This window comes from Microcaecilia unicolor, chromosome 8 (genome assembly GCF_901765095.1).
Source record: "Microcaecilia unicolor chromosome 8, aMicUni1.1, whole genome shotgun sequence".
NCBI classification, from domain to species: domain Eukaryota; kingdom Metazoa; phylum Chordata; class Amphibia; order Gymnophiona; family Siphonopidae; genus Microcaecilia; species Microcaecilia unicolor.
Genome location: NC_044038.1, coordinates 156485601 through 156504514, shown reverse-complemented (window position 1 = coordinate 156504514; position 18914 = coordinate 156485601). Strand labels below are relative to the sequence as shown.

Below are 18914 nucleotides of genomic sequence, written 5' to 3'. Positions count from 1 at the left end.
CAGAGGCTGGAGGAGGCTTGGGTATGCCCATATGTAAAACGTTTGTATATAAATAAAGCTGCGGCCGAGTTATACCAGATTAAATACATTGTGTCTTGTGATGATTAATGATGTTACTGCTTAAAATTGGCAAACCGAGGTCTCTCGGCTGCCTATGTTATTCAATCAGTGCAGACTGAGGTGAGCAGAAGAGCTCCGAGTCAGGAGCCTGACATGTCAGCAGATGGCAGCAGCACTCCAGGGCACCGATATCTCAAAGCTGCTACAATGTGCAGGAACAAGCTTAGCTAGCTCCCAGGCCAATCTCCTCCTCCTTCCCTCTCCTTTCACCTCGTCGGTTCAAACCAGTGAAACAGGAACCCAGAGCAAGCTCTACGGAGAAAAAGGAAGCGGAAACCGAGCTGTGCACCGTATTGACAGGAGCCGATCCGAGGCAGCGGCGACAGAGGAGCGCAGGGGATGCCGGTAGGTGCCTTTTAGGCAGCTAATTGCAAACTGGAAGCGCGCGCAGGGCAGAGTGCAAGACTGCGCACGTCATCCAAAATGAGTCCGGAGCGAAGTCCTGAGGAGTTTGCCTGAGTGAGGCTGAATAGGCAGAGAGTTCTGCCAGTACCAGGGTCAGACTGTAGTAAGGCCACGGTCTGTTCAGCTGCATTTGGAGTTTAAAATGGGAATTACTGCACACTATCAGTGCAGTGCCACGTTGAAAGTTAATGCAGGATGTTGTTAGCATGGGCTAATTTCTACAGAAAACACCATCTCAGGGGCCCTTTTACAAAGCCGCATAAGCGTGTATGCACATCCAGTGTGTGTGCTAAAGTGGAGTTACCGCCCGACTACCATGTGGCTCTTGCGGTAATTTCATTTTTGGCACGCGTCCAAAAAATATTTTTTATTTTCGGACTCGCATAATGGACGTGCGCAGGTCATTACCACTAGGTCAGTGGCTGGTGGTAAGGTCTCAGACCCAAAATGGACACGCAGCAATTTTGATTTTGCCACACGTCCATTTACGGCAAAAAAGAGGCCTTTTTCACAGGCGCCCTGAAAAATGGATTGGTGCGCGCCCAAAACCCGCGCCTACACTACCACAAGCCATTTTTCAGCACGCATAAGCGGAATGGGTAACAACTGTGCTCTGCGTTATCTGCTATGTAGTTAACATCCATAGAAAACTTTGGGGCCCTTTTACTAAGCTGCAGTGCTAACACAGGATGCGCTAAAGCGTTTTATGTTAGTTTTGCCATCTATGCATGCTAAGTGTGGTTTTAAAAAATATTTTTGGAGGGGGCGTGTTGGGAGCAGAGAATGGGCACGAATGCACTAATCAGCTGGAACTCTGACGCTGTGCATTCTGGTTAGTGCATCCATAACACAGGAGCCCTTAGCGAGCTAAAGTTAACATTATGATAGGAAAAAGGCAAAGTTGTTGCTGCGCTAGAAATGGGCTTAGCATCCACCCTGCCAGTGTACTCCATCCTCAAACTCGCAAAGAATATCAGCTCCTTGTCCTCTGGATTCCCCGAGCCTTATACTGTTTCTTAGTTATCTGCTGCCCATTTTCATGTATACAATGGGGCAGTGGTACCCAAACTTGGCCCTGGAGGCACCCCAGCTAGTCAGATTTTCAGGGTGTGCAGTGCAAATCTCTCTCATGAATATTCTCAGAGTCTTCTTACTTATTCGGGGACATTATTGCTGTTAGTATTAGATGTACGTTTGATTGTTGCACTGTTCACATTCATATTCCCATTGACGGTTTACTCAAGGATGTATCTGGGCACCAAATGAGAGCTCAAGGAGTAGCTCATAGGTCATGTTGCCGTATGGAGCCTTAGACACGAGAGCGTCCTGTCTCAGATAACTGAGCCAGGATTGAGTGTTTTCACACACACACACACACACATATATATATATTTATTTATTTTTTACTTTTTTTGTGTGAGGAGTTTCATCATACTTTTTACACTTGGGGATTATCTATTGTTAATATTTGTGTATTCCCAATCCGTGTTTTTTTGTTTTTGGATTTATTGTTCTATCTAAACCAGTTTCACTGAAGCATGGTAGGAGGATGGTATGTAGGAACAGACAATGTAGGCATATAAAGGCATTATGACCTATCCAGCCTGCCCATCCATGCCATCTTCTCTCCTTACCACTCGCTTAGAGATCCTTTGTACTTGTCCCAAGCTCCGTTGAATTCAGGTACAGTTTTGCACTTCCTCCTATCACTAAGATATCTAAAAAAAATGTCTTGCCCCCCCCATTTTACCATATTGTCTGTTTTCTTCCCTTTGCATCTTTGCTTTCCTGACTACCTGCTTCTTTTAGCTTTTCCAGATATTGTCGCTTGTCTTCCTCTTTCTGCAGTCTCTTGTAGTTTATAAAGACTAATCTCTTTTTCCTTATCTTTTCAGCTACTACTTTTGAGAACCTTTTCCTCTTACTTGTATTTACTTTCCTGACAAAAAGGTTTGTTACCCTTACAAATAGCTCATTTCAGTTTTGCCCACTGCTTTCCAACTCCTTCCAGATGTTCCTATCCAGACAACAATTCCTTGAGGTAATCCCCATCTGAAAAAGTTGGGGTTTTTTTCAAGTCTAGAACCTTCACTTTTGAATGAACTCTCTCAATACCTATCAACCCATTAGTGCCCAATATTCCCATATGGGCACTTATTTTATTTTTGTTACATTTGTACCCTGCGCTTTCCCACTCATGGCAGGCTCAATGCGGCTTACATGGGGCAATGGAGGGTTAAGTGACTTGCCCAGAGTCACAAGGAGCTGGGAACATTGGGCACTAATGGGTTAATACTAAACCGCACCATCTGGTGATCAATGGTGGTCACCTACTGTAACATCAGAAACACTCTCTCCATTAGTAAGCACTAAGTCCAGTAAGGCCCCATCTCGTCTTGGTTCCATTATCAACTGTTGGAATAGTTCCACCTGTAGAAAATCTAGGATCTCCCTAATTCTAAAAGATCCTGCAAATAGGAGTACCCAATCAACATCTGACATGTAATCTTAGAAGGAAGTGGGTTTTTTAATTCTTTCCACCTTCTGATTTTTTTTTAAGCCAGCTGCTTCCTGAGTTGCTGAGATATTTGCTGATTTTGTTATTGGCGTGAAACAGAAATTGAACTAGCAGAGATTGTTTCATGATCTAGTTTTGGTGAAATTTAGCAGAACCCCACAGAGGGCATTCTTTATCTAGGCCTCTAGAGGTGATGGCAGCCCTCATTTTCAGCCCCAAATCACCAGCCATTAGACCACGTTTTCAGTTTATCAACTTACATCCCACTTTTCCAGAAAATCTGCTCAACATGGCTTCAGTAGTTGTTCCTTTATAGTTTACTAGTAAAAAAGGCTCATTTCTGACACAAATGAAACGGGCGCTAGCAAGGTTTTCCTCGGCTCCCCTGCAGCCACCCATGTCCAGCGACTCTCCTCTCCCCCTGCAGCCACCAATGTCCAGCGAACCTCCTCTCTCCCCTGCCCCCCCCCTGCCCCCCCGTCCAGCGACCCTCCTCTGGACATGGATCAGCTGTGAGGCATGTTTTTTTTTTTCCCCTGGGTTCTGAAGTTGACATCATAATGGCTACAGTGATGTCAGCCTGATCTACGGAGCCTAGCAGACCAACTCGGAATGACAACTCGGAATGAACCACGGTCCCAGGCAAGTCAGAACGTTGGAGGTGAGAATTATTATATAGGATGTTCTGTCTAGAACAGGAAGAATTAAGGGACATTTTCTTGCCTGCTGTCAGCCCTGTTTCATCGTGCAGAGAGAATATGCCTTCTGTTCCTGGTACCAAAGTCTCTTCTGTGGCAACCTGCTTTGTTGTCAAAGCACAGGGTATCATGCTGCTTACTCTGGGGAAGTATAGCTAACTGGGGAAACCAGACTCTTTAAAAACATTGGGGTTGATATTCAAGCATTTCAAACAGCCTGGAGAGGTTCCTGGCCGTTTAAATTGCTTGTCCGGGGCTAATCGGGTATATCCGGTTAAGTTCTACTATCGCACTTAACCGGATAAGTGTTAATTTGGCTATGGTTAATCAGATATTCAATGCCAGTGTCTGGACATGGCCCAACATTGAATATCCAGGGATACTTCCTTCAGTGGCCTAAAAACACTGTCCACTGCTGGCAGAATATTGATTCCCCCTCTCCCCATTACTTTTCTCTATCCTTTGAAAGTGTTGTGTGAGTTATGAAAACTGAGGAGTCTAATTGTATACTGTGTAGAGAGGGGTTGAAAGATAACTAGGATAGAAAATAAATAATTTGAGTATGAAGTTTCAAGATTTAAATGTAATCCAGACGGTTTTCCATAAATTGAGAAGCATTCGTAGACTGAGAGAATTGTGATCAGTCTCTAATTCCGAACTGTGGTTCAGAGTTGGATAACCCCTCATTTTGACTAATGTGTTGTTAGGGGTTGTCAAAATATTCTCTGTGGGCGTTACAAGTGGCATAAAATTCAGTGGCTAGAGTGATTGTAGGTTCTCACGTTATAAGCGCGTTTCAGCTATTTTACAGCAGTTGCATTCGTTGCCTGTTGAGCATAGAATTATGTATACGGTACTTTTATTTGTGTTTAAGGCTGTTTCAAACTTAGGGGTCCTTTTAATAAGGTGCGCTGAAAATGGCTTGCGGCCATCTTTCGTTTCGATAATACTATTGGGGACGCCCAAATCTCAACATTTAGGTCGACCTTAGAGATGGTTGTCCTTAGAGATGGTCGTCCCCGGTTTTCAGCGATAATGGATACCGAGGACGCCCATCTCAGAAACAACCAAATCCAAGCTCTTTGGTTGTGGGAGGAGCCAGCATTCATAGTGCACTGGTCCCCCTGACATGCCAGGACACCAACCGGGCACCCTAGGGGGCACTGCAGTGGACTTCGGAAATTGCTCCCTGGTGCATAGCTCCCTTACCTTGGGTGCTGAGCCCCCCAAAACCCACTCCCCACAACTGTACACCACTACCATAGCCCTAACAGGTGAAGGGGGCACCTACATGTGGGTACAGTGGGTTTCTGGTGGGTTTTGAAGGGTTTACATTTACCACCACAAGTGTAACAGGTAGGGGGGGATGGGCTTGGGTTTGCCTGCCTGAAATGCACTGCACCCACTAAAACTGCTCCAGGGACCTGCGTACTGCTGTGATGGAGCTGGGTATGACATTTGAGGCTGGCATAGAGGATGGAAAAATATTTTTAAAAATGTTTTTGAGGGTAGGAGGGGGGTTAGTGACCACTGGGAGAGTAAGGGGAGGTCATCCCTGATTCCCTCCTGTGGTCATCTGGTCATTTCGGGCACCTTTTTGAGGCTTGGTCACAAGAAAAATTGGACCAAGTAAAGTCGCCCAAGTGCTCGTCAGGGACGCCCTTCTTTTTTCCATTATCGTCTGAGGATGTGTTAAGCACGCCCCAGTCACGCCTTCGCTATGCTTCCGACACGCCCCCGTGAACTTTGGTCATCCCTTAAACGGAAAGCAATTGAGGGCGCCCAAAATGGGCTTTCGGTTATGCCGATTTGGGCGACCCTGGGAGAAGGACGCCCATCTCCCGATTTGTGTCGAAAGGTGGGTGCCCTTCTCTTTCGAAAATAAGCCTGTAAGTAAGACTAGTTTCCTAGCATTGGGCACTGATGGTATTCATGGCTGAGTGGTCAAGACGATGGACCAGAAATCCACTGGTGTCTCTCCCGCACAGGTTCAAATCTTGCTGACTATAGGACTGCAAATTTGTCTTATTGATAGCATGGAATTTTGCAACTTTTTGGGATTCTGGAATCTTTTTATTCTTTGGGGTTCCGGAATGTTGCTACTCTTTGGGATTCTGGAATCTTTTTATTCTTTGGGGTTCCGGAATCTTGCCCACACAGTCATTTTAAAGTACTATTGAAATCTCTGGCTCTTTTGATTCAGCCTGTTAGCCTGCATCCCCCCCACACCACTCTCCCCGACTTTACCCTCTACCCAGTTCCCCTTTCTTGTTTCGTCAGCATGGTAAGGATTCTTTTTATTTGTGTAAACTGCTTAGTCACCTGTTTAGACTCTATTTGCGGTATATCAAGTGTGCTATAAAATAAAATAAATTGGCCACTGTTGGCAGCAGGATATTGGGCTAGATAAGACCATTGCTCTGACTCAGTCTGGCTATTCTTACGCAGTTATGATAGTGAAAGCTTTGAAACTTGGCTTATTTAACCCTTGTTATCCTGCCCAACAAAGTTCTGTAACAGCACTAGAGAGTGGAAAAAGTATCTCTATATATAAAAGGCACCACCAACGTTCTAAATGAAGCCTCCAGCCGGAAGTGTGAAGGGGGAGAGATATCCGTTTTCCCCATGAGTGTCTGCCCCGCCCTCGCTCTCTCTGTAACACAAACAGTGAATGAAAACACAGCAAAGCACAAAATCATATCGCTCTCTCTGTAACAGTGAAGGACTCAGAGGGGGAGAGAGGGCAGAAGCCCTCACTATCTCTGTAACACAAACACAGCACAGCAGGAAACTTAACACTGAAGGACTCGACTCCGAGGGGGGAGGGGACAGAGAGGACAGACAGCACAGGGGAAGGGAGAGAGGGCAGAGGGCAGGGACACACACACTCCCACATGCACACAGAAGAAAACCTTGCTAGCCCCCGTTTCATTTGCATCAGAAACGGGGCTTTTTTACTAGTATAATATATAGTTGGGAGGTGGAACTACATTCATTTGATAGGAAAGCAGGAGTGAGAGGACAGAAAGGAGGGGCAATGTATTGCAAATTCAAGCCTGCCAGGCATAAGGACAAAGGAAGAGGAAATTAAACTATGGAAAATACTTTAAAGGATAAGCTTTATTAAGTAAATACATCATTAAACAGTTAAAGTTTAATCTTTTCTAGGAAAGTCTCCAATCTAAGGTGTGGTGTCAGGGCATCCCAAAGTCTAGGGCCAGTGAAATTGAAAATGGAGTTACGAGTGGAATCGTTTGTACCCTATTTTTAGGCACACAGGAGGGAATTCTGTAAATACCGCTCAAATTTCAGCGCTGGCTGATCTCGGATACAGGCAGCAGAATTTTATATGTGATCCTATGGGACAGGGTCAACCAGTGGGCTGATTGATTTACAATCTCTGCCTTACCACACGTATCCCTTCTCGAGGGAAATTGGCTAACCCTCCTTCCAGATCAAGTACAAAAATGATCTGGTGTCCATCTGTAACCCAGTGATATTCATCTCTCAAATCCAGGTGAACATTTAGGGGCCCTTAAGCTTAGCATGCACTAAAAGTGCAACGTGGCCCTTAGATATAAAATAGGACATGCAGCATTTAGTGCATGCTAAGCTTTAGCAAAAGGGTCCCTTATTGATTTATTTTATTTGTATTTATTTATTCATGCTTGTGTCCCACAATTATCCAAAAACGAATTTCGGTTCAATGTGGCTTACATTTACCAGTTGTTAGAGATTACATTGATTCAATTACATTTACAAGGTTGTATGATGCTGTGTTTTACATTGGTTGGCAAGACAACTTTTAGTGCATAGGGAATATTTATTTATTTATTAGATTTACTGCCTTTTTGAAGGAATTCACTCAAGGCATTGTACAGTAAGAATAAATCAAATATGAGCAATAGGTAATGTTGTTTTCTGATCCCAATGCCCATCTGTAAAAATATTCAAATAACAATACAAAGTATGGCACTGTATACTACTTACAATGTCAACACAATGCGTAATAGAACATTGTAATAGTCAGCGTAGGGTATAAGCAAAGATGGAACATATAAATAGGTAAGAGAGTAAGAGGCATTAGAGAATAAGATGACTAATTTAAAGAAAGTGCACATAGTCATTGGGTTTCTTGTGAAGATATGTCTTAGTTCATTTCTTAGATGAAAAGATGTGTTACATACAGTTAAAGGTTTTGTTGTGTATCGTTGTTCCATGGGATGTATTAACTGCCTTTATGAACAGATTTCAGCAAAGGCAGAATACAGCCAGTACAGCTTGACATAAAACAATTATGTTAACGGCATAACAATAGTCAAATATAAGCATAAATACAGTCAATAAGGTAAACTTGGAGATGGCAAATTGATTCTTAGATTTTGATAGCTTCAGGGGAGTTGATGAATAAAAGAGAAAAACGTCTCGAGTTCCTATCTAATCTAATCTAATCTAATAAAACGCACCGTGAACGTTCTAATGAGGACAACGTTCTAAAGTCACTAAAACACTCTCTGAAGGGTTCGTGTGGGAATCGTTCGTGGTGTGAAGCCACCCAGCCGTCTCTGCCCCGCCCTCGCGTCAAACGTCATGACATCGAGGGCGGGGAAAACACACGGATCGCGAGGGCAGAAAAAAAAACAAACGGATCGCACCCACGCACGGTGCGTTTTACTATATTACATTTACCTCTGTGGTGGCGGTTCCGGCAGCGCAGCGTCAGGGAAGGAGGCGGCGCTCCCGACGTCTAGCCTTCCCTTCGCTGTGTTCCACCTTCTTCTGACGTCAATGATGACGTCAGAAGAAGGCGGAACACAGCGAAGGGAAGGCTAGACGTCGGAAACGCCGCCTCCTTCCCTGACGCTGCGCTGCCGGAACCGCCACCACGGAGGTAAATAAAAAAAGAAAAGGGATTTGGGGGGATAGAAGAGGGTGGGCAGCAAAGTTGAACACAGGGAGCAGGAGGGCAGGGGAAAAACGACAGCATGGATGCGAAGGGGGGGGGGGGGGGGGAAGAAGAGGGGGGGCCAGGCTGGGACATGGGACAGAGAGGAGCATGGATGCGAGGGGGGGTCATGGAAAGAAGAGAGGGGAATTACATGAAAAGAAAGAATGGAGGGGGCAGGGGACAGAGGAGCATGGATGGGCATAGATTGGGAGGGCTGAGCTCAGGGAAAGAGGGAAATTGCTGGAAAGGGAAAAATGGAGGGGCCAGGTGACAGATGAGCATGGATGGGCATGGATTGGAAGGGCAGGACTCAGGGAGAGGGGAATTGCTGGATAGGGATGAATGGAGGGGACAGATGGGCATGGATGGATATGGATTGCAGGACAGGCCTCAGGCAGAGAGGGAAAATGCTGGATAGGGAAAAATGGAGGGGCCAGGTGACAGAGGAGCATGGATGGACATGGATTGGAAGGGCAGGACTCAGGGAGAGGGGAATTGCTGGATAGGGATGAATGGAGGGGACAGATGGGCATGGATGGATATGGATTGCAGAGCAGGCCTCAGGCAGAGAGGGGAAATGCTGGATAGGGAAAAATGGAGGGGCCAGGTGACAGAGGAGCATGGATGGACATGGATTGGAAGGGCAGGACTCAGGGAGAGGGGAATTGCTGCATAGGGATGAATGGAGGGGACAGATGGGCATGGATAGATATGGATTGCAGGGCAGGCCTCAGGCAGAGAGGGGAAATGCTGGATAGGGATGAATGGAGGGGGCAGGTGACAGACAAACATGGATGGCCATGGATTGGGAGGGCAGGGCTCAGGGAGAGAGGGGAATTGCTGGAAAAGGATGAATGGAGGGGGCAGATGGGCATGGATGGATATGGATTGCAGGACAGGCCTCAGGCAGAGAGGGGAAATGCTGGATAGGGAAAAATGGAGGGGCCAGGTGACAGAGGAGCATGGATGGACATGGATTGGAAGGGCAGGACTCAGGGAGAGGGGAATTGCTGGATAGGGATGAATGGAGGGGACAGATGGGCATGGATGGATATGGATTGCAGGGCAGGCCTCAGGCAGAGAGGGGAAATGCTGGATAGGGATGAATGGAGGGGGCAGGTGACAGAGAAACATGGATGGCCATGGATTGGGAGGGCAGGGCTCAGGGAGATAGGGGAATTGCTGGAAAAGGATGAATGGAGGGGGCAGGGGACAGATGGCCATGGATTGGGAGGGCATGGCTCACACTCTCTCTCTCATATACAATGTCTTTCTGACTCTCACTCTCACACTCTCTGTCTCACACTGTATCACATTCACTCTCTATGTGCCACACAGTCACTCACACACTCGCTTGGTCTCATACACTCACTCTCACAGAGAATCTGTGTCTCACACACACTCTCTCTCTCGCCCACACACACACACTCTCTCTCACACTGTGTCTCACATACACACTTGCACACACTCTCATTCTCACACACACACTCTCTCACAAACACACTCACACCCAGACTCACTCTCTCTCTCTCACACACTCACACTTTCACTCTGACTCTCAAACAGTCACTCTCACATACACTCTCCCAAACATACACACTCCAAGGAAAACCTTGCTAGCGCCCGTTTCATTTGTGTCAGAAACGGGCCTTTTTTACTAGTTAATAATAAATGTTTTATGAGGGTGGTTGTAGGAAAATTGCTAATTTTTGGCCATGTAAGTGAACATGCCCCCCTCCCCCTTAAGAGGGGGAAATTAGCAGCTCTCATGAAGCCTGACAGTATTGCATAACTTCAGCTGGACAGTGTATTGGAACAGCTGGCTAATCAGTTGTGAAGGTCACCACAGCTGAGAGAGGGCCAGAGATCCATTGAGTTCAACTTGCTTTCATTTCGAAATGTGTATTCAGGTGCCTTTCTATCCTTTTTTTTTTCTTTTGTGACTGCAGAAACAAGAGTTCTTCGTAGACATGACCTGCGAGGGTTGCTCGGGTGCAGTCGTTCGTGTCCTGAACAAGCTTGGAGGTGAGCTGCATTAAGGTCACTTCAAGAGAGTGACCACTTTAGGGCCCTGTTTACTAAGTACATAAGTACATAAGTAATGCCATACTGGGAAAAGACCAAGGGTCCATCGAGCCCAGCATCCTGTCCACGACAGCGGCCAATCCAGGCCAAGGGCACCTGGCAAGCTTCCCAAACGTACAAACATTCTATACATGTTATTCCTGGAATTTTGGATGCGTTATAGGTTATTAACGTTTTTAACGCTCGTTAACCATGTACGTGCCTACAATATTCCTATAGGTGCCTACGTGGTTAGCTCGCTCAGTAAGTGTAGACACGCTAAAAACACTAAGGTACCTTAATAAACAGGGCCCTTAGAAAGGGATCCTTAACTTTAAAAGTTCTTCTGAAAAATTTTTTTTTTTTGTTAATATTACATCCACACACAAGATTCATTTACCTTAAACAAGCTAAAGGTTCATTATGAAGTTAGAAACTCAGTTCATTTTTTAATTTAAGATTTGCGCATGCCTACAGGCTAGAAATGTGTTTTGTAATTTTATTTTCCCCCTTTAAGAAGTAAGTACAAGGACTTCTGCATACCCAAGATGTTTTCTTGACATTGGATTTACAAGTGTTTGCTGATATCTTTGTAGCGTGGTAACATTATTGATCTTAAATGAAAGAATGCATAACTCAAACCATGTGACAGCAAGTAAAGAAAGGGAGCTCCGGCCTGCCCTGTTTGCACAGGGATGTGGTTGTTTCTATGTTGAAATTCTGTCATAGAACTAGAGGAGAACTTGTAGATATACAGCAACTCAATGGCACTCAGCATTTGTCATTCTAAGAGCCGCTTCACCACTGCGGGTCACAAACAGCTTCGTTCATAGCACAATGCAAGGGGAGACTAAGATGATATCCCGACTTAGAGTGAGGTTTATTCCTGTCATGGTATGTGAAAACCAACCCGTATGACATTATCCCCACATTTATGCTTTCTCGCCGTTCCCCTGAAAACGGCCTGTTAGCAGTATAAAGTCTCTTGGGCTCTGTCTACATTCTGTATTATGAGTCTAAATGTGGTTGGTTCTTTTAAAAATATTACTGTGTAAGTTGAAATATTTCACACAAATTCCTTGTTACTGAACAGTGGACCTGCTAATGTTAACTTGAAACTCTTTTACTGGTGAAATCAAGAAATACACAAAACAATGCAACCACATCCAAAAATATGAACAAAAACCCCAAGCAGTAAAACCAGTATATACAATAACAACAGTGCAAAAGTCATCAAACTTCCTTAGCATCCCTCCGGACCGGACCAGGATTGGACTGTTGGGTTGTGCCCGCCTACCAGCAGGTGGAGACTGAGAAAAAACTCTGACTCTAGAGAGCCAATAGGAGCCCTGGCCATGTGACCTTAGCCTCAGTATTTTCTCAGTCTCTCAGCAGGTAGGAAGTGAGCCCATTAGTCTCTCTCTCTCTCTTTTTCTCTATAAGATATTACAGATATATTTATAATACTTCTTCTGTGCCTGGAATCGTAATTAGAGGCTTGACAGGGTTTCTTTTCTTTCTTTGACAGCCTCTGGGGTGTTAAACTCGGGTGTCTCGAGTCCACTCCCCTTCCTCCCCATCTCCCTGGCTTAGCAGGGAAGGGCCGTCCCTTTCTCTGGAAAGGTGTACCGTCTTTGGGAGAGGCAGCCACTTTTAATAGGCAGCTGTTTTTAAAGAATTAAATCAAGTAAAAGAAAATTTAAAAAATTAATTCAAATGAAAGGAATTTAAAGGAAATAGTTTTTGCTTTCCCCAGTCTTATAACGAGCAGGTAGCTCTTCTGTCTTATTCTGTTTGAAGAGTCTTTATTTTCTTTTCTGGCGGAGCTATTTAAAAAAATAAAAGTGAAAAGTCAGCGTCTGTGACTTTAATCGGTGGTTTTTTGTTATTTTCATTATTTTTCCTCTGTTATCCGGCGTTGTTAGCGGCGGTAGTTGTAAAAAAAAAAAAAGAGAGGCGCGAACTGTTAAGCGCGTGCTCGCTCTTGGACAGGTCTGTATAGCTTGGGAGCTGTATTGACGGTTCCTGTCGGGCCAGAGGCTAAACCGTGTTTTGTGCGGCATCGGAGGTTATCTGTTTTTCAGCGGCACGGATTTCCTGCTTCTTCGTCGGTCTGGTCAGTGGTTTTCTCCCCCGAACTTTATTCTTCTCATTTTGGCGCGCTTGGCCGCCATTGTTTTGCCTGCAGCTGCAATTTCCCTTGACGCGGCAGCGTTTTTCTGCTTTTACTGTGTTTGGCTGTTTGTGCAATGGAAAGGAGATATTGTTTCTCCAGTAGTTGGGGCAATTGGTAGTATATTTTCCCCGCAATTAATTTTTACATGTATTTTTCAAGCTATTAAAAAAAAAAAAAACGAAATGTTACGATGCGAATGGCGCTCATTTTGTTTTTCCCTCTGTTTTTTCTCTGTCGGGGACTTTTTGGTTGCTAGCAATGTTGTGAATTAAAGTGCAGCTCAGTTGGTGATTTCTTTGTTCTTGGCAAGACTCCGATTCAAAGTGCAGCTCAGTCGGGAATTCTCTGTTTTAGACAATGGGGCGAATTAAATTATATCTCAGCTCCAAAATAACCAATTTCCTATTCCTTTCCCTTGTGTGTGATGTTTGGAGGAAAGGTCTTTGCTATTGTCTAGCGCAGTTTTTATGGAGGTCCAGTGTGTGTCACTCTGTGTCTTTCTCATTTCCTGGTGAATAGGACTACATTGTCTAATAGTCAATTAATTAGTACTTTACAAATCTGGCCATAATATCTTAGTTCCTTTCAAGCATTTCCCTTTATGGCTATGATGTTATACAGTGTTTTAAGAACTTAACAAACATTTTCTATGGCATAGGCTATCTGGTTCAGGTGCCATTGTTTGGTACTTTACAATGCTGGACATAAGATCTTAATTCCTTTCAGGAAATTTTCCTCCGTGGCTATGTTCTTATACAGTGTTTTAAGATCTTAACAAACGTTCTCTACAGCCTAGGCTATATGGTTCAGATGCCATGTGCAATGAAATACATTGTCTGATACTCAATTGTTGCGTACTTTGCAATTCTAGACATAAGGTCTTACTTCCTTTCAGCAATTTTCTTTCATGGCTATGCGTTCTCTTTGGCATAGCAGATGACAGCTGCATAGGCTACATGGTTCAGATGGTTCTCATATTCTAGGAGACTCAGTCCTGTCTACCGAGCACCCAGTTTTCTCAGATGCTTTAGAAGGCATGTTTTATTCACGTCTTCTCTACTTTCCAACTGTCTTGGAGTTTCTCATGTGTTATCTTAGTTTTCTTCTAGGACTTACAAGATATATGTCCACTTAGGGTGTAAAGTTATCAGGTCAATTTGCATTTTCTCCCACTTAAGGATAGTGGGAGGTCCTCACGCCATCTACTTGTATTTTTGTTTCCTCTATCTATTCAGCCTGGGCACATGGTAAACATTCTGGTTTTGTCCAGTATGACCATCCATAACATCTGCTATCCCTTTCTCTTCCTTACAGATTTTAGGGTCTTGTTTCAAGCTTTCTTGACGTCAGGTACAGTCTTGTCTCCTGTGGCACAAATTCATCACCTTTTCCGTAATAGGTATTTTCCAAGTCTATTACTTTTCATTTTCATTTTATTCTTCCTCTCTCCAGAGTTTTTTTCTCTTGGAAGGAGATTCACTCATTTTCTGTGCATTTTTTGCCATAAGGGCTAAGTGTTGCCATAATGGGAAAGGCCAAGAGTCCCCATCCTGTTTTCAGATGGGGTCAATCCAGATTGCAAATACCACATTCATATCTTGTGAGTGTGCATCTGTTCATCTCTGTACATCTCAGTGAGGAAGGAGGCATGACATGATACGAGGTTTGGGGAGATCCGGTAAAATTAAAGGCCAGTGTGTCTCAGTCCATGCTCAACATATGGTGATCCTTTCATTTTCATTCTATATGTCCTCATTCCAGACCTTCCTTTCAATTGGAAGGGGATTCTTTCACTTCCTGTGCATTTTTGCTATTAGTATATGAGTATGGTCATACGGGGAAAGTCTAAGAGTCCATTAAGCCCAGCATCCTGTTCTCAGTTGTGGTCAATCCAGGTTGCAAGTACCAAATTCATTTCTTATGGATGTGGGTCGGTACATCTTAGTACATCTCAGTATAGGAGGAGTAATGTCCGTGATACGAGGATGATAAGGTCCTCATTACCAGTTTTCTTGCCCTGCTCTTCGGTCTCGTGTCGGCTCCGCGCACTTTTTTCTTAAGTTATGGTCGTAGTAGCAGCGGCGCTCATGAAACTACGTCTCGTCGTTTCATCCTTTCCATAGATGTCTGGTTCATTACAGACAGTCTTATTGGCAGAGTTGTCAGGTCAAGCAACGGGTGGTGCATTTCGGGCACACCCTAGGTTATGGGGTGCATGTAGCCAGGTCTCTCATTTGAGCTCTCTTTTGAGCTCTCGTGTGATCTCATTAGATTTCATAGCATGTTTCTATTTTTTCTCTCTTTGTTTAGTCAAGTTGGCGCAGACTGTTTTTGTCTTCTCTACAAGCATCCCACTTTCTGTTTTCTCTGGATGTTCTTGGGCCTTCGGCCATTACCTTGCTCTATTTTGCAGAGTAAAATTTTACTTTCTAGCTCCCAAGAAGGAATTTTTTCTTCATTCGCTTTGGAGTCTCGGTAGTCTTTTTTGGGCAGCTTTTCACTCTGTCAATTTCGTGACCATTGAAGAAAAAAAAAAAAGAGTTCTCAGTGGATAGTACCTTAAGGGGAGGTCCCAGTTCTACAACTATTTCTTTTCGCTCTGACCTTCCATGTGCCTCGCTTACTCTCTTGCTAAAACGACTTGTCAGCGGCAGAGGTAGATGCCCTCTCGTATCCAGATATTTATCTCTGATGGAATCCCTCCGCTCAGTTGGCCTCTGTATTCTCACTAGTGGTCTGGTGGTTGAGATTGAGCATTCTTCCTGCAGGTATGCCGGGAGCATATACACAGTGAGCAGTTTTTTGATGGCTGCATCTGTGAAAATATATATGTATATTTATAGTTCTACTACATAAGTACATATGTAATTCCACACTGGGAAAAGCTCAAAGGTCCTATCGAGCCCACCTTTCGGTCCACGGCCAATCCAGACCATGAGCACCTGGCTAGATTCCTAAACGTACAAACATTCTATACATGTTATTCCTGGAACTGTGTAGTGTTTTATGGACTTCTATATGTTTCTAACAGATGAAAGGTACTAACAAGTGTCTACTGTTGATTTATTCCCGTTTTCACTAATTGGGGTCTACGACAAGAGTCTCAGGTGATTGGCTTGCAGAGGCAACAGCTACAGATGATTCTTTCTCTCTCAGTTGAATTGCGCTCTGAGATATGTTTTTTTTTCATGTTGGGTACTTCAGGATTTCGGTTTCCACTTTCTCAGCTGAGGTAGATTCATTGCAGTTTTTTGTTGCCAGGCGGCTCTGCTTCTACCTTTGTCATCCTTCTTTCAGTCGTTTTTTCTCGAGTCTCTCTGTCCTTTGCGCTGCACTGATAGTGCGGTAGGGGACAATATATAGCGGCCACTTGGTAGGGGACAATGTTCAGCGTCGCTTGGACTTTTCAGCTTCAGCTTTTTTGCTTTGTAGTCATTCTATTTAGTTTATTGGCGGTTCTTGGATCGTCAAGCTTTGGCTTCGTATTCATCCTAGTTTGGGTGTCTTCAGGGACTCTACCACATTCTCAATGTCTGTCCCTCCCGTAAGATTACTGCTTTGGTACTTCCCAGCAGTCCAATCCTGGTCCGGTCCGGAGGGATGCTAAGGAAGGAGAAATTAGATCTTACCTGCTAATTTGCTTTCCTTTAGTCCCTCCGGACCGGACCAGGCCCCTCCCATGTTCTATCAACTCTTTAGATTCTTTTATTAAGTTTGGAAGTGTATTCGTTCCTTTACCACACGTGGAATGTTTAAAAAACAAAAACAAACAAAAAAAAAGACTTTGCGTGGTCCATACCACTTCTCTGGTGGTGGCTGGTGAGCTCGGTTGCTGGAATATATATAAAACCTTAATGGGTCATACCACTTCTCTGGTGGTTGCTGGTGAGTTCAGTTGCTGGAATATATATAAAGCCTTAAATATGTCATACCACTTCTCTGGTGAGAGTTGCTGGTGAGTTCAGTTGCTGGAATATATATAAAGCCTTAAATATGTCATACCACTTCTCTGCCGAGAGTTGCTGGTGAGCTCAGTTGCTGGAATATATATATATAAAACCTTAATGGGTCATACCACTTCTTTGGTGAGAGTTGCTGGTGAGCTCTAATATGAATGGGCCATGCCACTTCTCTGGTGAGAGTTGCTGGCGAGCTCTAATATGAATGGGCCATGCCACTTCTCTGGTGAGAGTTGCTGGCGAGCTCTAATACAAATGGGCCGTACCACTTCTCTGGTGAGAGTTGCTGGTGAGCTCTAATATGAATGGGCCATGCCACTTCTCTGGTGAGAGTTGCTGGCGAGCTCTATTACAAATGGGCCATACCACTTCTCTGGTGAGAGTTGCTGGTGAGCTCTAGTACTCGGTTTTGCCGAGGAATTTGTGGCTGCTAGGATTCCATACGGCACAGAAGTTCTTTCTTTCTTTCCTGCTTTATTATTCAAATACTGAGGCTAAGGTCCCATGGCCAGGGCTCCTATTGGCTCTCTAGAGTCAGAGTTTTTTCTCAGTCTCCACCTGCTGGTAGGCGGGCACAACCCAACAGTCCAATCCTGGTCCGGTCCGGAGGGACTAAAGGAAAGCAAATTAGCAGGTAAGATCTAATTTCTCCTTTATACCCCAAACTAATAGCCCTCCCCATCCATCCCCATATACAGAGCCCCCCAAACCCCCCATCCCTTCACAGCAATCTGAGATTTTGGCTCTTGTGGAGGGGCATTTTTGAAAGGGATGTCCCTTTGCGATTTGGACATCCTTGCAAAACAGCAAAATCCGGGGGCAGGGAAACCCGTATTTTCGAAACAAGATGGACATCCATCTTTCATTTCGAAAATACCGTCAGAGACATCCAAATCCTTAAATTTGGGTGTCCCTAGACATGGACGTTTCTGACTTTCGGCATTTTTCGAAACCAAAGACGTCCATGTCAAAAACGTCCTAATGCAAGTCATTTGGGCGTGGGAGGAGCCAGCATTTGTAGTGTACTGGTCCCCCTGACATGCCAGGACACCAACCGGGCACCCTAGGGGCATAGCAGCCGAGAGAGGGGGGCAGGGGTGACAAAACTCCCCGGGCCCGGGCCTCCAAAGAGGGCCCAACGCTGCAGTCCCACCCGCCCTCCATTGTCAACCATCTGCCACTGGGCTGGGTCCCCTGCATTGAAATCACAGCGCCTTTCACCTCCATGTGAAAGCGCTGCAGGCAGCAGGGCAGCAGATTGCCTCCCTTCAGGCCTCCTTCCCTCCCTGTGTCCCGCCCTCGTCTGACATAACTTCCGTGAGGGCGGGACACAAGGAGGGCTGAAGGGAGGCGATCTGCTGCCCTGCTGCCTGCAGCGCTTTCATACGGAGGTGAGAGGCGCTCGGGGGGGGGGGGCGGTGGAGGGGGAGCAGCGGTGTTCTCGGGGGGGCGGGGCCAAAGGGGGTAGCCTTGCCCTGGGCCCGGCCAGGTCTCTCGGCAACCCTGCCTAGGGGGCACTGCAGTGGACTTCATAAATTGCTCCCAGGTACATAGCTCCCTTACCTTGTAAGCTGAGTCCCCCAAACCCACTTCCCACAACGTACACCACTATCATAACCCTAAGGGGTGAAGGGGGGCACCACTGTGGGTACAGTGGGTTTGCGTTGGGTTTTGGAGGGCTCGCTGTTTCCTCCACAAATGTAATAGGTAGGGGGGATGTGGGCCTGGGTCCGCCTGTCTGAAGTGTACTGCTCCTGGGACCTGCATGCGCTGTCATGGACCTGGGTATGACATTTGAGGCTAGCACAACATATTTTTAAAGATGTTTTTTTGAGGGTGGGAGGGGGTTAGTGACCACTGGGGGAGTAACGGGAGGTCATCCCCGATTCTCTTCGGTGGTCTTCTGGTCATTTCGGGCACCTTTTTGTGCCTTAGTCATAAGAAAAACAGGTTCAGGTGAAAATGTCCAAGTGTTCGTCAGGGACGTCCTTGTTTTTTTCAATTATGGATCAAGGATGTCCCAACT

The 18914-nt window shown here is 45.3% G+C and overlaps 1 protein-coding gene across 1 annotated transcript in view; it reads left to right on the top strand.

Moving 5' to 3' along the window:
- Positions 1–313: 313 nt before the first annotated feature.
- Positions 314–18914, top strand: part of ATOX1 (antioxidant 1 copper chaperone) — a 28754-nt gene continuing 10153 nt past the window's right edge. Inside the window, exons 1-2 of the mRNA XM_030212818.1 lie at positions 314–465; positions 10639–10714. Of these exons, the coding sequence (XP_030068678.1) occupies positions 460–465; positions 10639–10714 (82 nt within the window). The 5' untranslated portion in view covers positions 314–459. The remainder of the gene's footprint in view (positions 466–10638; positions 10715–18914) is intronic.